The sequence below is a fragment of the Canis lupus genome, chromosome 27, assembly GCF_011100685.1.
Source record: "Canis lupus familiaris isolate Mischka breed German Shepherd chromosome 27, alternate assembly UU_Cfam_GSD_1.0, whole genome shotgun sequence".
Lineage (NCBI taxonomy): Eukaryota > Metazoa > Chordata > Mammalia > Carnivora > Canidae > Canis > Canis lupus.
Window position 1 is genome coordinate 33,399,290 of NC_049248.1, and position 26,988 is coordinate 33,426,277.

Genomic DNA, 26,988 nt, shown 5'->3' on the forward strand with positions numbered 1-26,988 from the left:
ACCACAGGGTCAGCTGCGTGTCTGTTTCGGCCGTGAGGCAGCATGGACAGGGGGTATGAGCAGGGCTCCTCCAAGGGGGGTTCACAGGGGAGCGCCATCCAGAGCTGGTTGTTCCTGGCCCGAGATGTGGCAGAAGTGAGGTGCAGCCGGCCAGGCGGGTTGATGTCTACGCAGGCATGGCTGAGGTTGCCTTTGGCTTCCCCGGTGGAACAGAGGGGCCCCTCTCTTCCTGGAGCACGGCCTTTGCCCCGACGCCTCCAAAGAGGGCAGATGGGGAAGTTGATGGAATTGCTCTCTGACCCCAGATGCCGCGAGAAGCGCTCTTAGCTGCGGCGGCCTGGGTTTGGCGCGGGGACGTGCTGCCCGCCAGCCCCGTGCCCTGGGCCACTGTGCCACGTCTGTGCCCTGGGAACGCGAATGCTGCCTGGTCTGGACGGGACGGCTTGGTTGGCAGGTTGGGAAGCGTTTGAGGTCTCGAGTGTCCGCTGATGTGCTGTCTCTCTTCTTCGGTTTTCTTCAGGGGGAACCGGCAGCCCGACCGCAAGTGCCAGAGGAGGTAAAGAAGGCAGCACCCCCATGGCCCCTAGCCCGGGAGGGACCAGGCTGCGGTCCCGAGAGCAGTCAGGAGAGACCTTTGAGGCCCTAGGAAATGGCCCTGAGCGGGACCCACGTCGCGCTCCAGACTGAGCTGCTGATTGTAGGCCTTGGAGATGAGCTAGCTAGCTGTGGCCATGCTAGGAGTCCCTCCGCGACCCTTTGAGGCTAGGAAGCTCCCTGCTGTCCTCCGCGCCAAGGGAGTGGTCTGCGGGAATCTGCTGCCACCCTGGAGGTCAAAGCCTTTCCCCGCTGTCGTGGCAGGGACCCCAGGAGGTTCCGAGGGCTTCACAGCAGCACCCGGCAGTGAGAGCACAGGTGGACACTCCGGCGCCCCAGGCACGACCTTGGCAGGCAGAGCAGGTATGCCAAGTCGGGAGCTTCTCCTCAGGCACCTCGGGCAAGCGGCCAGTGGCTAATGCCGGGAGGGAGTCGCTCCTGGTCTGTGGGAGGGCCCGTCCTCATGAGCCGACTACCCATGTGTTTGGGGCCATCAGGGCAGCGTGTCTGTCGCATTGTCTCTGACGTGAGTAGCTTGCCACTCACGCACTCCTTTGGAGAAGTCTCACGGAAAAGTGTTCTCCGACCACCATCCCTATGGATCCTGTGCATTCGGTGCCCCGAGGAGGAACGAACGCTTTGTGACTTCTTTGCTCCTGAGCTGCGCCTTTCTCGAGTCTAGTCTCGAAGGCGTTCCATGCTGCCCGTGGTGAGCGGGTAGTCCAAGCACGCTGTGCGGCGCCCTACGAAACTCAGGGCAGCGTGTGCTCAGAGGCCATATGGGTGTACCTCAGGGGCCTCGTTGACTTGGCGTTTGTTTGGTGCCGGCCCGGTCAGTGCCGTGCAGCTCTCCTGGCTGGATCAGTGACTTCCCTCTTGGGAGCCCGGTCTGGTGGGTGTGGGGGCTGTTTTAGGAGCTGGTGGTGAGTTTGCGGGTGCAGAGGGACAGAGGGAGAGAGGACCTTCAGCAGGCTCCACCCAGAGCAGGCTGCCTCCCAAGGGCCTTGATCTCACCAGCCTGAGCTCCTGACCCCAGCTCACAACAATAGTCAGACGTTTCCCGGACGGCGTCACCGCCCTTCTTGACCATCATTCCTCTTTTCTTTGGGCGCAGGAACCACTCTAGGTCCTCGGAGTGAACCTTCTGGGACAGGTGAGTATCTTCCCTGCTGGCTTTGGAGTTCCAAAAGCAAACACATCTGCCATTGCCCACTAGAAGTCCCGTTGGCTCTGTTAGGAAGCCCTGATAGGACATAGGAGGAAGGCTTCGGGACAGAGCGTTGCAGACAAGTAACGTGGCGAGGATTCGGCACGAACCAACGGGCCTAGTGGACCCGACTTGACATTAGCTTGTCTTTGATCGGGTCCTACGGACTGGCTCTAACAGCGTCTCCAGGTTTCTTGCCTTCATTTCGATCCCCGCGTGATAAAGAATCGATCCCAGAATTCACAACATCCCATTGAGCCCCGCCTGAAAGCAATAGGATGAGAGTAGACACAACGATGCCCCTCTCTCAGGATACCTTGTGCTCCTTGCGTTGTGAGGTGAAAGGAGCTAGTGGCTGTGTCATGACAGTTCTTCCCAGTGACTCTCATCCCTGAGCGACAGGGTCGTCAGGGCCCAACGTTCCTTTCCTTTGCAAGCAACCTCATGGAGAGCAGCAGAGGACGATGCGGGTGTCCCCACTTCGAGACGCAGGCCGCCACAAAGATTCCAATTATCCATAACCAGAGACATAGAGAGATCGACAGGCGAGTCGATGACTAGGCGAGGAAAGAAATGAGGAAAGCAATGGGCATGACTGAAGAAAGTGGCCCCTAAGGAAGGAAGGCAACCAGTCCATCCGTCAATGGATCCAGTGAAAGGCTTGAGGCCCACCAGGAAAGAGTCAGGAGGGAAAGCCAAACTTGCAGGGAGGTCGTATTGGAGGAAAGGGTTCGCAGACCCTGGAGAGAGAGTCCGTGGAACCACGCCTCCTCCACGTTCTGTGGTGGGCACACGTGAGGGAAGGGTGAAATCCCCCTTGGGGAGTCCAATGCCAGTGTGTTTGAGGTGAGAGGTCCCTTGTGTGTTTGTGTCAGGTGTTGGCGGGAGTCCGGTTGCCACGACCCTGGAAGCTGGCAGCGTGGGCAGGACCGCAGGGGGCCCCGGCTTCACCAGTCCTGGGCGCGTAGCAGGTGAGTGGAGTTGCGAAGCCAGTCTGGCTCCCACAACGAAGCGACGGGCATCGGGCCACGCTGCTGCTCGCGATCACGGTTGACAAGCCAAGGACATGTGAGGCCTTGGCTGGAGACTTGTCAGCCCTGAGAGTCTCTGGCAGCAGGCGTGTGCCTTTGCATCATGCTCCAGAGAGGCAACGTGGCACGGGACCGCTCTCTGGGGATTGATGCCCTAAGGCGGAGCCCGCCGTGGTCTTGGTCTGTGGGGTCTCCGTGCCACACCCCTGGAGACTCACCATGTGTTGCCGCTGCCCTCTGGAAGAGATGAGAGTTTGCACGGGAGGCTCGTGCCTAGAGCTATCCTCCAGGAGAGCAGTGCCAAGCCAGAGCCTGGGAGGCTTCCAGGTGGATGGGGGCCCTTAGGGCCAGGGGCGGGGCGTGATCATTGAGATTCCAACTCCACAAGGTGGAATCAGAAGGATGGGGTCATGCACACCACAGGGTCAGCTGCGTGTCTGTTTCGGCCGTGAGGCAGCATGGACAGGGGGTATGAGCAGGGCTCCTCCAAGGGGGGTTCACAGGGGAGCGCCATCCAGAGCTGGTTGTTCCTGGCCCGAGATGTGGCAGAAGTGAGGTGCAGCCGGCCAGGCGGGTTGATGTCTACGCAGGCATGGCTGAGGTTGCCTTTGGCTTCCCCGGTGGAACAGAGGGGCCCCTCTCTTCCTGGAGCACGGCCTTTGCCCCGACGCCTCCAAAGAGGGCAGATGGGGAAGTTGATGGAATTGCTCTCTGACCCCAGATGCCGCGAGAAGCGCTCTTAGCTGCGGCGGCCTGGGTTTGGCGCGGGGACGTGCTGCCCGCCAGCCCCGTGCCCTGGGCCACTGTGCCACGTCTGTGCCCTGGGAACGCGAATGCTGCCTGGTCTGGACGGGACGGCTTGGTTGGCAGGTTGGGAAGCGTTTGAGGTCTCGAGTGTCCGCTGATGTGCTGTCTCTCTTCTTCGGTTTTCTTCAGGGGGAACCGGCAGCCCGACCGCAAGTGCCAGAGGAGGTAAAGAAGGCAGCACCCCCATGGCCCCTAGCCCGGGAGGGACCAGGCTGCGGTCCCGAGAGCAGTCAGGAGAGACCTTTGAGGCCCTAGGAAATGGCCCTGAGCGGGACCCACGTCGCGCTCCAGACTGAGCTGCTGATTGTAGGCCTTGGAGATGAGCTAGCTAGCTGTGGCCATGCTAGGAGTCCCTCCGCGACCCTTTGAGGCTAGGAAGCTCCCTGCTGTCCTCCGCGCCAAGGGAGTGGTCTGCGGGAATCTGCTGCCACCCTGGAGGTCAAAGCCTTTCCCCGCTGTCGTGGCAGGGACCCCAGGAGGTTCCGAGGGCTTCACAGCAGCACCCGGCAGTGAGAGCACAGGTGGACACTCCGGCGCCCCAGGCACGACCTTGGCAGGCAGAGCAGGTATGCCAAGTCGGGAGCTTCTCCTCAGGCACCTCGGGCAAGCGGCCAGTGGCTAATGCCGGGAGGGAGTCGCTCCTGGTCTGTGGGAGGGCCCGTCCTCATGAGCCGACTACCCATGTGTTTGGGGCCATCAGGGCAGCGTGTCTGTCGCATTGTCTCTGACGTGAGTAGCTTGCCACTCACGCACTCCTTTGGAGAAGTCTCACGGAAAAGTGTTCTCCGACCACCATCCCTATGGATCCTGTGCATTCGGTGCCCCGAGGAGGAACGAACGCTTTGTGACTTCTTTGCTCCTGAGCTGCGCCTTTCTCGAGTCTAGTCTCGAAGGCGTTCCATGCTGCCCGTGGTGAGCGGGTAGTCCAAGCACGCTGTGCGGCGCCCTACGAAACTCAGGGCAGCGTGTGCTCAGAGGCCATATGGGTGTACCTCAGGGGCCTCGTTGACTTGGCGTTTGTTTGGTGCCGGCCCGGTCAGTGCCGTGCAGCTCTCCTGGCTGGATCAGTGACTTCCCTCTTGGGAGCCCGGTCTGGTGGGTGTGGGGGCTGTTTTAGGAGCTGGTGGTGAGTTTGCGGGTGCAGAGGGACAGAGGGAGAGAGGACCTTCAGCAGGCTCCACCCAGAGCAGGCTGCCTCCCAAGGGCCTTGATCTCACCAGCCTGAGCTCCTGACCCCAGCTCACAACAATAGTCAGACGTTTCCCGGACGGCGTCACCGCCCTTCTTGACCATCATTCCTCTTTTCTTTGGGCGCAGGAACCACTCTAGGTCCTCGGAGTGAACCTTCTGGGACAGGTGAGTATCTTCCCTGCTGGCTTTGGAGTTCCAAAAGCAAACACATCTGCCATTGCCCACTAGAAGTCCCGTTGGCTCTGTTAGGAAGCCCTGATAGGACATAGGAGGAAGGCTTCGGGACAGAGCGTTGCAGACAAGTAACGTGGCGAGGATTCGGCACGAACCAACGGGCCTAGTGGACCCGACTTGACATTAGCTTGTCTTTGATCGGGTCCTACGGACTGGCTCTAACAGCGTCTCCAGGTTTCTTGCCTTCATTTCGATCCCCGCGTGATAAAGAATCGATCCCAGAATTCACAACATCCCATTGAGCCCCGCCTGAAAGCAATAGGATGAGAGTAGACACAACGATGCCCCTCTCTCAGGATACCTTGTGCTGCCTTGCGTTGTGAGGTGAAAGGAGCTAGTGGCTGTGTCATGACAGTTCTTCCCAGTGACTCTCATCCCTGAGCGACAGGGTCGTCAGGGCCCAACGTTCCTTTCCTTTGCAAGCAACCTCATGGAGAGCAGCAGAGGACGATGCGGGTGTCCCCACTTCGAGACGCAGGCCGCCACAAAGATTCCAATTATCCATAACCAGAGACATAGAGAGATCGACAGGCGAGTCGATGACTAGGCGAGGAAAGAAATGAGGAAAGCAATGGGCATGACTGAAGAAAGTGGCCCCTAAGGAAGGAAGGCAACCAGTCCATCCGTCAATGGATCCAGTGAAAGGCTTGAGGCCCACCAGGAAAGAGTCAGGAGGGAAAGCCAAACTTGCAGGGAGGTCGTATTGGAGGAAAGGGTTCGCAGACCCTGGAGAGAGAGTCCGTGGAACCACGCCTCCTCCACGTTCTGTGGTGGGCACACGTGAGGGAAGGGTGAAATCCCCCTTGGGGAGTCCAATGCCAGTGTGTTTGAGGTGAGAGGTCCCTTGTGTGTTTGTGTCAGGTGTTGGCAGGAGTCCGGTTGCCACGACCCTGGAAGCTGGCAGCGTGGGCAGGACCGCAGGGGGCCCCGGCTTCACCAGTCCTGTGCCCATAGCAGGTGAGTACAGTTCCGAAGCCAGTCTGGCTCCCACAACGAAGCGACGGGCATCGGGCCACGCTGCTGCTCGCGATCACGGTTGACAAGCCAAGGACATGTGAGCCTTGGCTGGAGACTTGTCAGCCCTGAGAGTCTCTGGCAGCAGGCGTGTGCCTTTGCATCATGCTCCAGAGAGGCAACGTGGCACGGGACCGCTCTCTGGGGATTGATGCCCTAAGGCGGAGCCCGCCGTGGTCTTGGTCTGTGGGGTCTCCGTGCCACACCCCTGGAGACTCACCATGTGTTGCCGCTGCCCTCTGGAAGAGATGAGAGTTTGCACGGGAGGCTCGTGCCTAGAGCTATCCTCCAGGAGAGCAGTGCCAAGCCAGAGCCTGGGAGGCTTCTCCCTGTGTTTGGGGTCTTCATGAGCTATCTAACTTAGTACATCCTTTGAGTCCCTTTGAGCCGCTTTGAGGCTAGAAAGCTCCCTGCTGTCCTATGTATAATGTGTGTCGTATATAGGAAGGATGTTGTCATTCTCAAATAAAACCGTTTTTGGCTGTTGTGGCAGGAACTCCAGAACGTTCCGGGGGCTTCATAGAAGTACCTGGTAGTGGGAGCACACTTGGAAACCCCAGCACGGCAGGGACGACCTTGCGGTTCAGAGGAGGTATGGCTTTCAATGTAGTCGATGTCTTCTTCTCAGGGACCTCTGTGCAGCTGCCAGTGGCTAATGCCATGAGGGAGTCATTCCTAGTGAAGTGGGAGGGCCTTTATTCGTGAATTGACTCTATCCATGTTTGGTTGCTTCATGGTAGTGTGTTTCAACTGTCAGCTGAGATGTGAGTAGTTTGCCACTGATTTGCGGAATTCTCACAGAAAAGTGAGGGGGGCACTTGACGCACTCACGCACTCCTTTGGAGAAGTCTCACGGAAAAGTGTTCTCCGACCACCATCCCTATGGATCCTGTGCATTCGGTGCCCCGAGGAGGAACGAACGCTTTGTGACTTCTTTGCTCCTGAGCTGCGCCTTTCTCGAGTCTAGTCTCGAAGGCGTTCCATGCTGCCCGTGGTGAGCGGGTAGTCCAAGCACGCTGTGCGGCGCCCTACGAAACTCAGGGCAGCGTGTGCTCAGAGGCCATATGGGTGTACCTCAGGGGCCTCGTTGACTTGGCGTTTGTTTGGTGCCGGCCCGGTCAGTGCCGTGCAGCTCTCCTGGCTGGATCAGTGACTTCCCTCTTGGGAGCCCGGTCTGGTGGGTGTGGGGGCTGTTTTAGGAGCTGGTGGTGAGTTTGCGGGTGCAGAGGGACAGAGGGAGAGAGGACCTTCAGCAGGCTCCACCCAGAGCAGGCTGCCTCCCAAGGGCCTTGATCTCACCAGCCTGAGCTCCTGACCCCAGCTCACAACAATAGTCAGACGTTTCCCGGACGGCGTCACCGCCCTTCTTGACCATCATTCCTCTTTTCTTTGGGCGCAGGAACCACTCTAGGTCCTCGGAGTGAACCTTCTGGGACAGGTGAGTATCTTCCCTGCTGGCTTTGGAGTTCCAAAAGCAAACACATCTGCCATTGCCCACTAGAAGTCCCGTTGGCTCTGTTAGGAAGCCCTGATAGGACATAGGAGGAAGGCTTCGGGACAGAGCGTTGCAGACAAGTAACGTGGCGAGGATTCGGCACGAACCAACGGGCCTAGTGGACCCGACTTGACATTAGCTTGTCTTTGATCGGGTCCTACGGACTGGCTCTAACAGCGTCTCCAGGTTTCTTGCCTTCATTTCGATCCCCGCGTGATAAAGAATCGATCCCAGAATTCACAACATCCCATTGAGCCCCGCCTGAAAGCAATAGGATGAGAGTAGACACAACCATGCCTCTCTCTCAGGATACCTTGTGCTCCTTGCGTGTGTGAGGTGAAAGGAGCAAGTGGCTGTGTCATTACATTTCTTCCCAGTGACTCTCATCCCTGAGCGACAGGGTTGTCAGGGCCCAAGGTTCCCTTCCTTTGCAAGCAACCTCATTGACTCCAATAGAGGTCTATGCAGGTGGCCCCAAATCGAGACACAGGCCACAAAGATTCCAATAATCAATAACCAGAGACATAGAGAGATCAATAGGCGAGTCGATGACTAGGCGAGGAAAGAAATGAGGAAAGCAATGGGCATGACTGAAGAAAGTGGCCCCTAAGGAAGGAAGGCAACCAGTCCATCCGTCAATGGATCCAGTGAAAGGCTTGAGGCCCACCAGGAAAGAGTCAGGAGGGAAAGCAAACCTTGCAGGGAGGTCGTATTGGAGGAAAGGGTTCGCCGACCCTGGACAGAGAGTCCATGGATCCACGCTTCCATGTTCTGTGGTGGGCACATGTGAAGCAACTGCGAAATCCCCCTTGGGGAGTCCAATGCCAGTGTGTTTGAGGTGAGAGGTCCCTTGTGTGTTTGTGTCAGGTGTTGGCGGGAGTCCGGTGGCCACGACCCTGGAAGCTGGCAGCGTGGGCAGGACCGCAGGGGGCCCTGGCTTCACCAGTCCTGGGCACCTAGCAGGTGAGTGGAGTTCAGAAGCCATTCAACCCTCCACGCCTAAGCGATGGGCATTAGGCCACGCTGCTGCTCACTATCACGGTTGAGAAGCCAATGACATGTGAGGCCTTGGCCGGAGATTTGTCGGCACTGACAGACTTTGGAGCAAGCTTTACTGTTTGTGTCACCCTAAAGAAAAAGGCAGCACTCAACATAGCTTTCTGAAGAGTTGGAGCAAAATTTAAGAGAACTGCTATGGCTTTTCCCAGCCTCATTTTTCCAGTAGTCCTCCTTTGCCGGGTTGTATCACTTCTTCCCTGTCTTATTTGCTAAAGTGGTTTAGTGCTATGGCAAAGTCAGCCTATGGATGACTTTGGGACTTCCTTAAGTGATAGGTATATTTTACATATTTCCTGATTCACTTATATTTATATGGCACCCTATGCTTGGGCTAATGTTCCAATGTAAATGGTTGAATTTAATTCACACAAATACCATAGTTTGGGAAGGTCCCTTTCTCTCTAGATGTATGAATGGAAAGCATGGCGTCTGGACTAACAGTGGCTGGATTATAACCCAGAACACTTCCTCTCCTCTGAATAGCCCTGACTTCTAGTATAGGACCCAGCTTCACTGGAGCATGCCTTTTAGCGGAAGCAAGGAGAATAGGCATCTCCAGTGCCTCATGGCCTACATTTCAATTCCTCTTTGTTTAAGCACAAAACTTATGGACATTCTCTAAGTAGAGTTGATTTTGTTGACAACCCAAGAAGCCCGAGTTCCCTCCCACCCCTTATGCAGCCAGTCACCCATTTTGACTCCCTCTTAAGGTTCCTCTCATCAGCATCCCTTTTCCCTGTGATTTTGCTGGGCTGTCAACTGTCCTAATAATCCCTGCAGTTGTTCCCCTAGCTCATCTTCACCTAACCTAGAGCTGTTCAAAGGGTGTTTCCCAGACTAGAACATTAAGCTTCATGGGAACTTTGGGGAAATGCACGTTTTCGGGAACAGTCAGAAGCTGTGGAGGAGCCCAGTGCACTGTATGAACAAGCACTCTCAGCAACCGACATGTGGCACGGTGGACACCTTTTCCTCTCTTTCCTCTCACATCTGTCCCAATGTTCCCTGAAGTCCAGAGTGAGACTTGGGGAACCTCCAGAAACACTTTCATCACAAAGTCCTCAACCAACTAAAATCCTCCAGTCCTTCTGATTGCTTTCAGGACAAGCCAGAGGTCCTGTGGCAACCGTGAAAAGTCACTGTTTTAGTAACCACCATGGGATTGCTCTTTCTGGATTCATAAACTGGTGCCTGAGTTCCTTTTTTTCCTTTGGTTTTCTCTTGCCAACCAGTTGATATAATATGTATTTTGCAAATTCTGTCTGGAAGAAATTAGAGTTTACATGACAGTAACTTGCCAAATGATATCCCCTAGAGCAGCACAAACCCAGAACCTTGGTTGCTTCCATGCAGATTAGTGCATTTACAGATATTGTAGGGGCATATCCTTGAGATTCCATCTCCAAATGTTGAATCGTAGTGATATTTTTACTCAGTAGAAGTCAATATCTATGGCTTTTGTTTGCCTTGATCTTTCAAGGTGTTTTTTATTTTATTTTTTTAAGATTTTATTTATTCTTGAGAGACACAGAAAGTGAGAGAGGCAGAGACACAGGCAGAAGGAGAAGCAGGCTCCATGCAGGGAGCCTGACGTGGGACTCGATCTCGGGTGTCCAGGATAAGGCCCTGGACTGAAGGCGGCGCTAAACCGCTGAACCACCTAGGCTGCCCCCTATATGTGCTTTTTAGTAGCGTACTCTAATTTGTATAGATCTTTTATATAAATAATATTCGTTTTGTCATATATAAAGTGTGATAATCAGAATCTTGCTATTTGGAAATAAATGCCTTTCTCCACTTTTTTTCAGTGACCTCAGAAGGTTCAGAGTCCTTCAGAAAAGCATCGGGGTTTGAGGACACAAGTGGTGTCCCAACTGCTCCAAGTTCATCCTTGGGCGTCAGACAAGGTATGGACATGAAACATCTAAATCCTCTCTCTACTCATCTTAGGGTAGTTTCTAATGTCTTCTTAAGATTTCATTATTGATGATGTACGTGTGCACAGCTTCATGAACTGACTCTTCTTATTGTGGTGAACCTCATATCTTGTTTCTCTCACATTAGCTCAGACATGGTGTATTTTGCAGTCCTAAATTCCCACCTTTTGGCTTCTGCACCTGAGTCTTGGGTGTGATACTGTTTTGAATTGACCTCTTGGCTACAAATATGAGTCCAGAAATAATCCAGAAATAAGTCCAGAAATAATCAAATACATGAAACAATGTCATCAATGTTTATTTGGAAAGTACTTTAAAACAGGGTATAACACCAACACTTCTCCTTATTTAAATATCTCATAATACACAATTTTTTAAAAGATTTTATTTATTCATGAGAGACACACACACACAGAGAGAGAGAGAGAAGCAGAGACACAGGCAGAGGGAGAAGCAGGTTCCATGCAGGGAGCCTGACGTGGGACTTGATCCCGGGTCTCCAGGATCAGGGCCTGGGCTGAAGGCAGCACTAAACCGCTGAGCCTCCCGGGCTGCCCCTATAATACACAATTATATATTTTGACTAGAAGAACTTGATCACTGGCCGTTTCAAATCTGGTACTCCAAGCAATGAAATGATACCATCTCAATCATGTTGAATTGGTTTAGAATTTCATTCAGACCATGACTTTTGTAAGAGCCATACATGTAAAACAAAACAATGAGAAGTCTCTTTTATCAGAACCCAATATACAAGAGTGATGTAGATGGATATAAAAACTGTCGACCATTTTAATAATATATTTCCTTTACTGGTTTCTATATGTTTCCTTTTAAAACTACTAATATACCATTTTAAATCTACAGTAATATATATGATGTACCAGTACTGTTTATCTACTAGTGTAACAGGAGTGCCTGTTGGAAGTACCACTGGAGCTATTGATGCCATCACAACTAGATCAACTTTCACTGGCATCAGCTCACCTGGGCTATTTGGTATTGCTCTACCATATGCTTAGCTGTGACCTAAAGTTTTCATGAGAAGCTTAAGTGAACTTAACAATGCTGTGGTTTTAATTGCTGTGATTTTAGGACAAGTGAAGAGGAGTAGTTTGATCATTTTTATCTCAACTGTCTCAACTGTCTTAGATACTATAATTGCCAGATAAAGGTGCAAGATGCCATTGAAATGTGAACTTCACATAAATAAGGAATACCTTCTTAGTAAAAGAATGTCCCATTGAGATGTGATTGTTATTTATCTGGAATTCAAATATACTCAGTGTCTTGTGTTATTATTCACTAAATCTGGCAACTCCATTGCGGACTGATAGCCATTGTTCTTTTCAATTGGGATCAGCAGAAGAGGGGTTTGTAGCCACTGTTGTAGCTACTGGTGACAGCACTTTTGGAGCCGAATGAGCACAATCAGAATAAATCCAGACAATGAAAATGTGATTTCTTTACTTAAAATTTTATAGAGACAATGTGTCCTGAGGAATTTAATTATTATTTTTTGTGTAATGTCAAAACTGGAGATCAGAAATAAATCAAGAGCTTTTTGTTGTGTACATGACATCATACTGAGTACTCGAGAGAACAGAATAGTCATGTACTTGTTCTCTTAGAACTTGATTTTTGAGCAAGAGAAATGAATATTTATATACATGCAAAGGCAAATTCCAGATAGGGCACACATAAATCAAAATCAAGGAAATGTTCCATGACAGGCTTTTGAATGGGAACTCAGAGGAAATTCTAGTAAGAGAACCAATAAATTGGAGTTTAAAACAGCAGAGTTATTCTATTTTGGAAATAATATTATATTATGATAAGTGCAGTATGACTACATGTGCTTTAACTTGGGCAAAAACTCACAACATGAGTGAACTGAGTGAAATTGTAGGATATGTTGAATTTCATGGCAATAAAGAGCAGTCATATTTCAGCTGTTGGGGTCATAGAATTGAAAACAAAAACCTCTCTGGAACCAGAAGCCCAGGTCCCAAGACTAGAGAAAGAAAAGAGTTTTATAATTGAATAAGTACTAAACTAGAAAGGATGCAAATTACTGGCAATTCACTAAGATTGTAAAGACAGGAATCTCACAAGCAGACAATGCTTTACATATATTTTTTCAAGAAAAATGATTACTAGTTCTCAAGTGAGGGGACTTTAAAACACCATTTATTAAACACAGTTTATCCTAAATTCACCTGGTAATTGGGGTGACAATTTGATTATTTAACTAGCTTTATACAAGGGCAAAATAAACTCCAAAGGGAGGAAGGTTTGTAACTAGAGGGAGATAAGGGTACTATCTCCATTCATGTTTACATTTCTAGGATACAGCTCCTAGAGTCTTGGGAAAGACCTTCCTGGGTCATCAAGCTGGAAGAGATCTATTCATATTTTTAAAAAAGATTTACATACATTTTAAAGACAGATAAAAAAATCTAAAATGACAAGTTTTCTAAAGCAAATGGTCTAAGAAAAGGAAGGGGGGTGTCTCTCCTTATTTCCACCAGAGAGAATTAAGCCTCTTATTTTAAATGTTTATTTGTCCTTACACAAACCATCCTCCAAAGATGATCAGGTTCATATTTTAATTAACTAACTTGTTTTTTTATTGTAAAATTAAGCCATACCTAAGGTCTTGTTTGAAGCAACCCCTGGAACTGGAAGTGGCAGTACCCCTGGGAAAGCAGGCACTAGATCCCCAAGTACTAGGAAATCAGGCGAGTCTGGTCCTCACTTTCAGCTGTGTCCAACCATACCTCCCTCAGCAGGGTGTGATGTGGACTAAAGGATTTTTAATTTGCATTGATGATCTTAGAATTGGGTAGCATTTAAGCTCAATGGGGAACCAGTGGGGGTGGAAAAGAGCTAGGAAAACAGTGGCTGTATACATTGACATCTACACAGACCTTCTGCAAACCATAAGTATCACTGGGCCCACATCTATAGTGTTTAGAGGGACAGAGAAGACTGAGACTCCGATGACTAGGATAGATGGCTCTGGATCTCATAGTGGAGTTGAGGGCATCTCAAAGGAGAGGGGAGTATAAAGAGGTGCTTAATAATGGTAGAACATAGATAGCATCAACTAGAGTTTACTTCCAAGGTTGAAAGGCCCCAACCTGAACAGAAAGTACTGAGAGAAGGTCTGAAGCTAGCAAAGCAGAGCACTGGTTGTCAGAAAGAAGAAGGAGAAGGAGAGGATTGGGGGAGAAAGAGGATGAGGAGGAGAAGGAAGAGGAAGTGCAGGAGGAGAAGGAGAAGAAGAGGAGAAAAGAAAGAAGTCTTTAAAGCTAAGGGCTCAAAAAAACAATAGTAATTAAGAGTTAGAAGACAGACAAAGGAAAGATGCTACTTGAAAAAAGAACCCTCCCTTCACCATAAACAACATAAGAGGAAGCCCTTGATCTGAGAAATCTGGTGAGCCACACAAAAGGCTCTCTCTCCCCACTACGTAGGATCACCTGCTATGATTCAGGAAAATCCAAGGCAGAAAAACATGAAAAAGAAAAATAAAATTCCAATATATATAGAAAGCTATTCATTTGCATAAATTTTTAGCCATTCTCAGCAATAGCAAGCAAACTTTAAAATCTGGTCATGAATCAGAGGAAACAAAACATTAACGAGAGTTTAAACTGCAGATATAGACATCAGAATTATAAATTTAAAACACCGAGGGTCAAAATAGGTAAACAATAGGAAGATGTTAAATTAGACCTGATGAAAACACAGGAGAAATATTGAAAAATAAAGAAAAATTATCTAAAAACTACAGACCAATTAAAGGCTACCACCAGAGAATGCATATGAGACTGAAATTCAGCATGGCAGGAGACATAGAGAATAGAATTGAAAAGATCCAAAAAATACCACAGGCATTTTTTTAAAAAAGGTAAAGTGAATCAGAGTCAGACATCACTACAGGAAACAGACAAAAACATCTAACATATGTCTTATTGCAGTTTCTGGAGAAGCAAAAGCAATGAAACAGAACTAATATTTAAAACTGCAAATCAGGACAAGTTTCCTGCAATTAAAAGAGAAATCCTAAATTTACATATTGAAAAGATCTGTCATATACCTGGAAAATTAAATCCTGAACAATTTGGTGAGTTATTTTATAAAACTGTTAGAGAAAGAAAGAAAGAAAGAAGGAAAGAAAGAAAGAAAGAAAGAAAGAGAAAAAGAAAAGAAAGAGAAATCTGTTAGCCTTGAAGAATACATTCTTTAGAACTTGAGGTAAAAAGAAAAGGCATTTAAAAAGACAGAAAATCAGGTTGGCATCAGACTCATAAAGACAGGAGGAGAAGGGAAGAAGAAATATAATAACATAATAATTATTATTACTTATTTAGGGAGAACCAGTAGATACACCTGAAAGAAAATTGGGAGAGTGCTAAAGGGGTTATATAAAAATATTACTGTAAAATATAACTTATCAAAATAGAAATAAAGCAAAAAGCCAAAGAAGGAACAATTTAAGAGTTGCATAGCAACTAACAAATGGCTGAAATTAGAATCAAAAAGCACACAAAATAAGGTTTAATAATAATTCCCACTAATTTTTAGGGAAACTTTTTTCAAAATTAGAAAATCTATTAATAGAGTTTGCACTAACAGACCTAAGGGAAATAAAAACAACTGTTATCTACATAGAGGCTAAAAAGACATTTGACAAATGTTCAATAATAATTTCTAATGGGGAAAAATCCCAAAATAAACCAGCTGCCCAAGCTGTGTTCATATATAAACACTTTTCCTAGAACCAGTATCATGCAATTAAGCAAATGAACCCCTCAACCTCTGTAACCTCAGTTTTCTTATCAGTAAAAAATATAATCTATTGAGTGACATAGTGATGAAAATACAATGAAATAATGAATAAATGTATGTCAAAGTGCATCTTTGGAAATATATAAAGGGTAAGATTGCTATAGGAAAATGGAAATTTTTGTAGTATTTTTGATGGAAGTTAATTTAAATCAGAATTACCTATCTCCTAGCTTAAGAAATTCTGGGAATGAGGCTTTCTCATTTTTTCCCTTTATAGTAAGTACATCTGAAACATCTGGTGGTGTAACCAGTGGAGATGAAAATAAACCTGCATCACCCAGCAGCAGTACTACAAGCTCTTCAGATAAACCAGGTGAGATTAGCTAAACACAAAAAGTCACAAATATCAGATATTTATTTAGTTGGACATCCTTCCTGCTTAAAAAATAGCATTGCAATTCAAATATTATGTGAGTTAGAAAGATTGCCATTAAATTCTTTGTTACTCAGTATTTAAGAACTATTGGGTTATCAGTGCAACACATGATTCACAGATAATGAGAGTAATCTGAAAGTTCAGGTGATCTTCATTACTAAATAAGACTAATGCAGAATTTTGAATCTGATATTCTTAGATGGCCAATATAGAAATCACTAGAATGTTACCTGATGCAACTTTAACTGAGTTAAGTAAGAAAATAGTAGTGACCATCTAACATTTCATATTATATTTGGTTCTTAAATGTTTTTTTGAGTTAGGGACATTTGCTCACCCAGTTAGTTACATTTTTTCATCTAAGGTTTGCATTGCTCTACATAAAATCACTTAGACAACATACAAATTAAGAGTATTAGATAACTACAAAATTATATGTAAGCTATTTTTGCATTTTATCAATAATATCTTTTTCCCCTAATAGAAATATTTGAGAGTTTGATAAATTATTTTTTCTTAAATAATAGGCTTCTGGATATTAAATAGTTATCACACATCAGCAAGTATATTCAAATTCAAGTTAGAATTTTTCATCTTGCAATCTTTAGTAGTACCTTTAGTATTCAGAAAATTTCATGATTTAGTATGAGAAAATATCATGATTTAAAATATTAACATATTTCTTTATAAGTTCTTTATTGAACAGAAAAGTGATCTAGAACCTTGATGAACAGTTTCCCCATTTCTTTTTTTTTTTTTTTTGTGGTCAATGTAATTTATTTTTTTATTTTTATTTTTTTTTAGAATATTGGTGTTTAATTTACTAACATACAGAATAACCCCCAGTGACCGTTACCCATTCACTCCCACCCCCCGCCCTCCTCCCCTTCTACCACCCCTAGTTCGTTTCCCAGAGTTAGCAGTCTTTACGTTCTGTCTCCCTTTCTGATATTTCCCACACATTTCTTCTCCATTCCCTTATATTCCCTTTCACTATTATTTATATTCCCCAAATGAATGAGAACATATAATGTTTGTCCTTCTCCGACTGACTTACTTCACTCAGCATAATACCCTCCAGTTCCATCCACGTTGAAGCAAATGGTGGGTATTTGTCATTTCTAATAGCTGAGTAATATTCCATTGTATACATAAACCACATCTTCTTTATCCATTCATCTTTCGTTGGACACCGAGGCTCCTTCCACAGTTTGGCTATCGTGGCCATTGCTGCTAGAAACATCGGGGTGCAGGTGTCCCGGCGTTTCATTGCATTTGTATCTTTGGGGTAAATCCCCAACAGTGCAATTGCTGGGTCGTAGGGCAGGTATATTTTTAACTGTTTGAGGAACCTCCACACAGTTTTCCAGAGTGGCTGCACCAGTTCACATTCCCACCAACAGTGTAAGAGGGTTCCCTTTTCTCCGCATCCTCTCCAACATTTGTTGTTTCCTGCCTTGTTAATTTTCCCCATTCTCACTGGTGTGAGGTGGTATCTCATTGTAGTTTTTATTTGTATTTCCCTGATGGCAAGTGATGCAGAACATTTTCTCATATGCATGTTGGCCATGTCTATGTCTTCCTCTGTGAGATTTCTGTTCATGTCTTTTGCCCATTTCATGATTGGATTGTTTGTTTCTTTGGTGTTGAGTTTAATAAGTTCTTTATAGATCTTGGAAACTAGCCCTTTATCTGATATGTCATTTGCAAATATCTTCTCCCATTCTGTAGGTTGTCTTTGAGTTTTGTTGACTGTATCCTTTGCTGTGCAAAAGCTTCTTATCTTGATGAAGTCCCAATAGTTCATTTTTGCTTTTGTTTCTTTTGCCTTCGTGGATGTATCTTGCAAGAAGTTACTATGGCCGAGTTCAAAAAGGGTGTTGCCTGTGTTCTTCTCTAGGATTTTGATGGAATCTTGTCTCACATTTAGATCTTTCATCCATTTTGAGTTTATCTTTGTGTATGGTGCAAGAGAGTGGTCTAGTTTCATTCTTCTGCATGTGGATGTCCAATTTTCCCAGCACCATTTATTGAAGAGACTGTCTTTCTTCCAATGGATAGTCTTTCCTCCTTTATCGAATATTAGTTGCCCATAAAGTTCAGGGTCCACTTCTGGATTCTCTATTCTGTTCCACTGATCTATGTGTCTGTTTTTGTGCCAGTACCACACTGTCTTGATGACCACAGCTTTGTAGTACAACCTGAAATCTGGCATTGTGATGCCCCCAGATATGGTTTTCTTTTTTAAAATTCCCCTGGCTATTCGGGGTCTTTTCTGATTCCACACAAATCTTAAAATAATTTGTTCTAACTCTCTGAAGAAAGTCCATGGTATTTTGATAGGGATTGCATTAAACGTGTATATTGCCCTGGGTAACATTGACATTTTCACAATATTAATTCTGCCAATCCATGAGCATGGAATATTTTTCCATCTCTTTGTGTCTTCCTCAATTTCTTTCAGAAGTGTTCTATAGTTTTGAGGGTATAGATCCTTTACATCTTTGGTTAGGTTTATTCCTAGGTATCTTATGCTTTTGGGTGCAATTGTAAATGGGATTGACTCCTTAATTTCTCTTTCTTCAGTCTCATTGTTAGTGTATAGAAATGCCACTGACTTCTGGGCATTGATTTTGTATCCTGCCACGCTACCGAATTGCTGTATGAGTTCTAGCAATCTTGGGGTGGAGACTTTTGGGTTTTCTATGTAGAGTATCATGTCATCGGCGAAGAGGGAGAGTTTGACTTCTTCTTTGCCAATTTGAATGCCTTTAATGTCTTTTTGTTGTCTGATTGCTGAGGCTAGGACTTCCAGTACTATGTTGAACAGCAGTGGTGAGAGTGGACATCCCTGTCTTGTTCCTGATCTTAGGGGAAAGGCTCCTAGTGCTTCCCCATTGAGAATGATATTTGCTGTGGGCTTTTCATAGATGGCTTTTAAGATGTCGAGGAATGTTCCCTCTATCCCTACACTCTGAAGAGTTTTGATCAGGAATGGATGCTGTATTTTGTCAAATGCTTTCTCTGCATCCAATGAGAGGATCATATGGTTCTTGGTTTTTCTCTTGCTGATATGATGAATCACATTGATTGTTTTACGGGTGTTGAACCAGCCTTGTGTCCCAGGGATAAATCCTACTTGGTCATGGTGAATAATTTTCTTAATGTACTGTTGGATCCTATTGGCCAGTATCTTGTTGAGAATTTTTGCATCCATGTTCATCAGGGATATTGGTCTGTAATTCTCCTTTTTGGTGGGGTCTTTGTCTGGCTTTGGAATTAAGGTGATGCTGGCCTCATAGAACGAATTTGGAAGTACTCCATCTCTTTCTATCTTTCCAAACAGCTTTAGGAGAATAGGTATGGTTTCTTCTTTAAACGTTTGATAAAATTCCCCTGGGAAGCCATCTGGCCCTGGACTCTTGTGTCTTGGGAGGTTTTTGATGACTGCTTCAATTTCCTCCCTGGTTATTGGCCTGTTCAGGTTTTCTATTTCTTCCTGTTCCAGTTTTGGTAGTTTGTGGCTTTCCAGGAATGCGTCCATTTCTCCTAGATTGCCTAATTTATTGGCGTATAGCTGTTCATAATATGTTTTTAAAATCGTTTGTATTTCCTTGGTGTTGGTAGTGATCTCTCCTTTCTCATTCATGATTTTATTAATTTGAGTCTTCTCTCTCTTCTTTTTAATAAGGCTGGCTAATGGTTTATCTATCTTATTAATTCTTTCAAAGAACCAACTCCTGGTTCTGTTGATCTGTTCCACAGTTCTTCTGGTCTCGATTTCGTTGAGTTCTGCTCGAATCTTTATTAACTCCCCTCTTCTCTTGGGTGTAGGATCTATTTGCTGTTTTTTCTCTAGCTCCTTTATGTGTAAGGTTAGCTTTTGTATTTGAGTTCTTTCCAGTTTTTGAATGGATGCTTGTATTGTGATGTATTTCCCCCTTAGGACTGCTTTTGCTGCATCCCAAAGATTTTGAACGGTTGTATCTTCATTCTCATTAGTTTCCATGAATCTTTTTAATTCTTCCTTAATTTCCTGGTTGACCCTTTTATCTTTTAGCAGGATGGTCCTTAACCTCCACGTGTTTGAGGTCCTTCCAAACTTCTTGTTGTGATTTAGTTCTAATTTCAAGGCATTATGGTCTGAGAATATGCAGGGGACAATCCCAATCTTTTGTTATCGGTTCAGACCCGATTTGTGACCCAATATGTGGTCTATTCTGGAGAAAGTTCCATGTGCACTTGAGAAGAATGTGTATTCAGTTGAGTTTGGATGTAAAGTTCTGTAGATATCTGTGAAATCCATCTGGTCCAGTGTATCATTTAAAGCTCTCGTTTCTTTGGAGATGTTGTGCTTAGAAGACCTATCGAGTATAGAAAGAGCTAGATTGAAGTCACCAAGTATAAGTGTATTATTATCTAAGTATTTCTTCACTTTGGTTAATAATTGATTGATATATTTGGCAGCTCCCACATTCAGGGCATATATATTGAGGATTGTTAAGTCCTCTTGTTGAATAGATTCTTTAAGTATGATATAGTGTCCCTCTTCATCTCTCACTACAGTCTTTGGGGTAAATTTTAGTTTATCTGATATAAGGATGGCTACCCCTGCTTTCTTTTGAGGACCATTCGAATGGTAAATGGTTCTCCAACCTTTTATTTTCAGGCTGTAGGTGTCCTTCTGTCTAAAATGAGTCTCTTGTAGACAGCAAATAGATGGGTCCTGCTTTTTTATCCAGTCTGAAACCCTGCGCCTTTTGATGGGGTCATTAAGCCCGTTCACATTCAGAGTTACTATTGAGAGATACGAGTTTAGTGTCATCATGATATCTATTCAGTCCTTGTTTTTGTGGACTGTTCCACTGAACTTCTTCTTAAAGGGGAATTTTAAGAGTCCCCCTTAAAATTTCTTGCAGAGCTGGTTTGGAGGTCACATATTCTTTTAGTTGCTGCCTGTCTTGGAAGCTCTTTATCTCTCCTTCCATTTTGAATGAGAGCCTTGCTGGATAAAGTATTCTTGGTTGCATGTTCTTCTCATTTAGGACCCTGAATATATCCTGCCAGCCCTTTCTGGCCTGCCAGGTCTCTGTGGAGAGGTCTGCTGTTACCCTAATACTCCTCCCCATAAAAGTCAGGGATTTCTTGTCTCTTGCTGCTTTAAGGATCTTCTCTTTATCTTTGGAATTTGCAAGCTTCACTATTAAATGTCGAGGTGTTGAACGGTTTTTATTGATTTTAGGGGGGAATCTCTCTATTTCCTGGATCTGAATGCCTGTTTCCCTTCCCAGATTAGGAAAGTTTTCAGCTAGAATTTGTTCAAATACATATTCTGGCCCTCTGTCCCTTTCGGCGCCCTCGGGAACCCCAATTAAACGTAGGTTTTTCTTCCTCAGGCTGTCGTTTATTTCCCTTAATCTATCTTCATGGTCTTTTAATTGTCTCTTTTTTCCTCAGTTTCCCTCTTTGCTATCAACTTGTCTTCTAGGTCACTCACTCGTTCTTCCACCTCGTTAACCCTCGTCGTTAGGACTTCTAGTTTGGATTGCATCTCATTCAATTGATTTTTAATTTCTGCCTGATTAGCTCTAAATTCTGCAGTCATGAAGTCTCTTGAGTCCTTTATACTTTTTTCTAGAGCCACCAGTAGCTGTATAATAGTGCTTCTGAATTGGCTTTCTGACATTGAATTGTAATCCAGATTTTGTAACTCTGTGGGAGAGAGGACTGTTTCTGATTCTTTCTTTTGAGGTGAGGTTTTCCTTCTAGTCATTTTGCTCAGTGCAGAGTGGCCAAAAGCAAGTTGTATTGGGAAAAAGAGAAAAAGAGAGGAGAGAAAGAAGGAAAGAAAAGAGAAAGAGAAAAAAAGGGAAGAAAAAAAAACGAAAAAAAAAAGAAGAAAAAGAGAAAGAAAAAGAAAGGAGAAAAAAAAGGGGGTGGGGGAAGGAAACAAATCAAAAAGCAAAACAAAACAAAACAAAACAAAAAAACAAAAACAAACAAACAAAAAAAAGAACCACGGGGAGTATCTTCTGATTCTGTGTACTTTAAGTCCCTTGGCTTCTGCTTCTCCTGGAAGTTGTCCGTCTAGCTGGTGTTCTGGGGGAGGGGCCTGTTGTGCTGATTTTCAGGTGTTAGCAGTTGGGGGAGCTGCTGTGCCCCTGCCTGGTGCAGGGCTCAGTGGGGGTTGTTTACCCCGTGAGGCCGCAGGAGGAACAGCCCCAGTGGCGGGGCAGCTCTGGAAACCTGGATTCAGCTCCGGCAGGAACTCCGTCTGCAGGGCCTGGAGGCTCCGGGGCGGGGCCGCTGATCTGCTCAGCTGGGGCAGGAGCGTCCTCGCTGTCCTGGGCCCTCCCGGCCTCAGCCTGTCCCGGGGGAGGCGGGATCCTGGGCTGTGTCCCGGCGCCCTGTGCTTCGGAGCCTGCGCTGGTGGATTCGCGCTCCCGCCCCGCAGCCCCCTCCGCGGAGCTGCCGCCCGAGTCCCTCCGAGCTGCTCCTGGAACCGCGCAGCCCCCTCCGCACGGAGCCTCTTCCTCTGCCCGAGCCCCCCGAGCTGCTCCCCCCCGCAGCCCCCTCCGCGGAGCCGCCCCCGAGCCCCTCCGAGCTGCTCCGGGTCCTGCCGTGCGCGCTGCAGCCCTTAGGGAGCTCGGCGCACTCTCCCGGGGCGCAGGTGCCTGTTAGTGTCCCCGGGAGCCCGAGGGCATCCCCGCCCTCCTGGGTCCTGCTCCACCTCCCCGCGAGCCCCTTTCCCCCGGGAAGGTCGGTGCAGCTCCTGCGTCTCCGGGACGGGGCTCTCCTGTCCTGGGGACACTAGCCCCGGCCTCAGCCTGGCTCCTCGCGGGGCCCCTCCCCCTTGGAGGCCTTTGTTCCTTTATTTCTTTTCCCCCGTCTTCCTACCTTGATAGAAGCGCGAACTCTTCTCACTGTAGCGTTCCAGCTGGTCTCTCTTTAAATCTCAGGCCAAATTAATAGATTTTCAGGATAATTTGAAGGTTTTCTAGGTAATTTGGTGGAGACAGGTGACTTGGGGACCCTACTCTTCCGCCCTCTTGCTCCTCCCCTCTATTTTTCCTTTCTTGAATCCTATAACCACCTGTGCAGTTGACAGTATGTTAGGGATTATTTGATTATTCACATTTTGTAAATAAAAAATCAATATGTTTAGTCATGAGTATGTTTTAGGGCTAAAACGGGGCCTAGATGGTTGATTATTCATCCAGTCATTCTCCATTATGAGACAGGCCACCAACATGGTGGATTTCTGTCAAACTAGAGACAGAAGTTCTTTTTGCCTTGCTTATTCTAGTTTACAGTTATGTTCCCAATGCCTACCTCAGTACCTGACTTGATGAATATCTGGTGGATATCTGGTGAATATGTAAAAAAAAAAATGAATAAGAGTTCCAAATATGGTAAAGGATTCAGAGGTTTTATTTTTATTGAAATAAAAACAACAGACTGTATGGAAGAGAACCTTCCAGAAGGATTAGAGATATGGGAAGGAATAGGCTATTTGCTGCTCTGCTCAAGTAGTGAAGGTTTGCTGGAAACAGGTACCATCCACATGTATTATTGTAGAGATCCATGTGCCTACAAATCTAAGGTTTTGATCCTCATCTGTTATCTTAGTGGAATTCTTAATAATGGGATCTCAGATCCAGAGCATTCTGGCTGATGCCACGTTGTTGTAGAATTGGTTGCATTAAGCAAAGGCCAGGAGGAGGTAGAAGCATTTTTTTTTTAAATAAGCATATAGAAGAGATTTGTTTAAATCATTGTGGATTCTACAGGACAGGATAGAAATAATTGTGATACAGAATGGAAGCAGGAGCTTAGAATAAAAGACACAAAGCCCAACATGGTCTTAGAATGCCAAAGATGATAGAGGAAACCAAAATTTATATAAACTTAATGTTAAAGGATAACAGGATATAAGGTATGGTAGGACTAATTGTTTTAAGACTTCAAGCAGAACGGTAATTTAAAGTTTCTTGAATGAAAATAAACTTGAGGTTTCATGGGCTACCTGGGTTGCTCAGTGAGTGAAACATCTGCTTTTGGCTTAGGTTACAATCCTTGGGTCCTGGGATGGACCCCTACGTAGGGCTCCATACTCAGTAAGGAGTCTGCTTTTCCCTCTCCTGCGCCCCCCTGCTTGTATGCACTATCTCTTACATACATACATACATACAAACATACATACACAAAATCTTTATTTTAAAAAAAAGAAATTTGAAGGTTCAGAGGCTATTAGAGTATTAGCAAACTAGTATGTTGAAAAATGCAAGAGCATGACTTGTATGATGGGATATTACCTTAAGCTGAACTCGGAGAGAAGCTTCTGATAGTTAGATATGAGACAGGACTAGTGGGGGTAGTCACATAATCTGTAGGAAGGAATTAAAGTATAGGAAACCTTTAAAGACATCTTGGATGCAAATTTCCAAATATATGTCTCTAATCTTGACTTCTCTAAAAGTCTAGATTCATACTCAATTTCTAACCTGACATTTCCATTTGGATATTTAATAGGTATTCCAAAATTGACATGACCTAAACAGAATTATTGTTTACTTTCATGCCTGCAACCTGTTCTCCCATATCAATCCCATATCCCTGTTCTTCCCCATATTAATAAACAGTATCATCACTGACTCAGTTTACTCACAAAAATTTTACAATTACCCTTGATACCTCTCTTCTTTTTATTTTGCACCCCCCACACAAAAACAAAGGCTGTCAATGCTACTTCTAAAACATAAACCCATTCATTGTTCTCAAACTCCTTTATCATCATTCTACCCCAAAGCACTCATGAATAGTCTGAATTCCTGAAATCACCTCAAACTAGTCTTCCTACTTTTACCCTTTATCATATATTCTATATAGAGCAGAAAGAGGGATTTTAAATATATACAAATATTCTTTTGCATAAAATTACATTCCATTGCATTTAGAAAAATGTCTAATTTCCTTCCCTGGATTCACAATAACTTGAAAAATTCCATGTATTTGTCCTCACATTCTAATAGGACTCCCTGTAATCTCCAATGATTCAAATACATTCACTTAGTTCTACTTCTCTAGCACATGTACTTCATTTCAGTCTATGGCTTTCGCACTGGCTATTCCCACTGCCCTGAATGCTATTTCCTTAGAGCTTCACATAGCTTTCTACTTCTTAGCAGATCTCAGAATAAAAGACTGTTTTATCTGAGACCATCATCTGAAGGATCAGAAACAACTAGAACATCTGTTATAGGTTCAGAGGCAAACATACTATCATCTGGAGTGCCAGGGACATGAGATGACAGGACCAGTGGCTGAAGTATTAGGAACAACTAGATCGTCAGCTCGTATATCAGGGACAACTGGACCATCAGTTGGATGATCAGGGACAACTGGAACATCTGTTGTACAATCAGAAACATTGTATCATCAGCAGGATTCACAAGGACATCAGGATCAGGACTTGGGTTAGGAATAACTGGACCATTTGCTGAAAGATCAGGAACAATTGCACCATCTGTTATAGGATTAGGAACATCTACACTATCTATAGGGTTGACAGGGTCAACTGGACCATCCATTGGAGGACCAGAGACAACTGGAACAATAGCTAGAGGATAAGGGACCATAGCACTATCAGCTGGAGCATTAGGGACAACTAAAATATTAATTAGCTAGAGGAGGGACGCCTGGGTGGCTCAGTGGTTGAGCATCTGCCTTTGGCTCAGGGCGTGATCCTGGGGTCAGGATCGAGTCCCACATCGGGCTCCCTGCATGGAGCCTGTTTCTCCCTCTTTCTGTGTCTCTGCCTCTCTCTCTGTGTGTCTATCATGAATAAATAAATAAAATCTTTAAAAAAATAATTAGCTAGAGGATCAGAAAAAAGTGAAGGTCTCTGTCGTAACAGTAGGGACTACTGGAACGTCCATAGGAAGATCACAGACAACTGGACAATCACAGGAAGAATCAAGAACATCTGTACCATCAGGAGAATAGACAGAGACCTCTGAAACATCACTTGAGCTAGTAACAACTGGACCATCAGCTGAAGGATCAGTGATAACTAGATCATTTTCTGGAAAATAAGAAACAATTGAAACCTCTGTTTTAAATTCGGGGAACACCAGACCATACATAGGAGGATCACAGACAACTGGATGGTCTGCTGAAGAAGCAGGGACAACAAGACCAGCAGCTGGAGGATCAGGGACCACAGGAAAATCTATTTTAGGTTCAGTTGGAGTGACAGGACAATTAGCTCATCAGCTGGAGAATTAGAAGCAACTAGATAATCAGCTTGTAGACCCAGAATCATCTAGAATCTCATTAGAAATGAGAGAATGTCTGTCTTATATTCACATGATCCACTTCCAGGAGGTTAACTCTGATTCTCCAGTGGAAGAAACCCAGAGAAAATTGCATCTAAACTTATGATCAGGAATGAATTTAGGCTCCAACTTCCACAGAGACAGAGAGAGGTTGCTATTGTTCTCAATAACTATATTTCATAGAGACAGACCATGGAGGTAGGTCTTTGAGGAAGACATTCTTGGTTGCAAAACTATTCAGAAACTGGGGAAAGATTTGTATTTCAAAAGAAGAGAGAAAGAATTTACAGCTACAGGTTTTCTAAGTAAATTTGCCAAGAAAAGGAAGTCTAGGCACCTATAATCAGGAAGAAACCTGTCTAAAATTTTGTCAAACTGTTTTTTATGGCATCTTGATCAACACAGATGTTTTCTGATTTTTTTTTTTACTCTATTATAACTCCGCTAAAACCTAATTCAGGACAACCAGGAAATCAAGTTATAGGAAGTAAAAGATTTAGTTGTGAAAAAAGTTTGTATCATTTAAAGAAAGTGACCTATAACTGAGAAATTTACCAGGGTCATGGGAAAATATTCAATTTATTTCTATCAGCAGGGGATTGTTAAAGTAGAGCTCTTATGTTTCAGCCACAGAAGCATGCACTAGCATTAGTGAATGCATTAGTACACTGTAGGTGCTTTGAGACTCTTGTTTCATTTGGAGATATCTTAGGACATTTTCTTCTGAGACCATAAAAAGTTCATTGCTCTTCCTTTCTTCATTTTTAGGGACCTCCAGGGAAGCATTTGAAATAAAAACTGCTCCTGGAATTTCTGCCACAGGTAAGTCAAATAATAATAAATGAACTT

The 26,988-nt window shown here is 45.4% G+C and overlaps 1 protein-coding gene across 5 annotated transcripts in view; it reads left to right on the forward strand.

The window, feature by feature from the left end:
* Window positions 1–26,988, forward strand: part of LOC119877648 (submaxillary mucin-like protein) — a 58,395-nt gene that overhangs the window by 23,383 nt on the left and 8,024 nt on the right. For 3 of the 5 annotated variants that reach the window (XM_038577313.1, XM_038577314.1, XM_038577315.1), the window contains 14 exons: window positions 521–556; window positions 859–957; window positions 1,709–1,747; window positions 2,677–2,772; window positions 3,769–3,804; window positions 4,107–4,205; window positions 4,957–4,995; window positions 5,926–6,021; window positions 6,572–6,670; window positions 7,478–7,516; window positions 8,441–8,536; window positions 10,441–10,539; window positions 15,644–15,739; window positions 26,908–26,961. In XM_038577313.1, coding sequence (XP_038433241.1) covers window positions 521–556; window positions 859–957; window positions 1,709–1,747; window positions 2,677–2,772; window positions 3,769–3,804; window positions 4,107–4,205; window positions 4,957–4,995; window positions 5,926–6,021; window positions 6,572–6,670; window positions 7,478–7,516; window positions 8,441–8,536; window positions 10,441–10,539; window positions 15,644–15,739; window positions 26,908–26,961 — 1,023 coding nt within the window. The remainder of the gene's footprint in view (window positions 1–520; window positions 557–858; window positions 958–1,708; window positions 1,748–2,676; window positions 2,773–3,768; window positions 3,805–4,106; window positions 4,206–4,956; window positions 4,996–5,925; window positions 6,022–6,571; window positions 6,671–7,477; window positions 7,517–8,440; window positions 8,537–10,440; window positions 10,540–15,643; window positions 15,740–26,907; window positions 26,962–26,988) is intronic. The other 2 variants (XM_038577316.1, XM_038577317.1) reach the window with 2 other exon arrangements.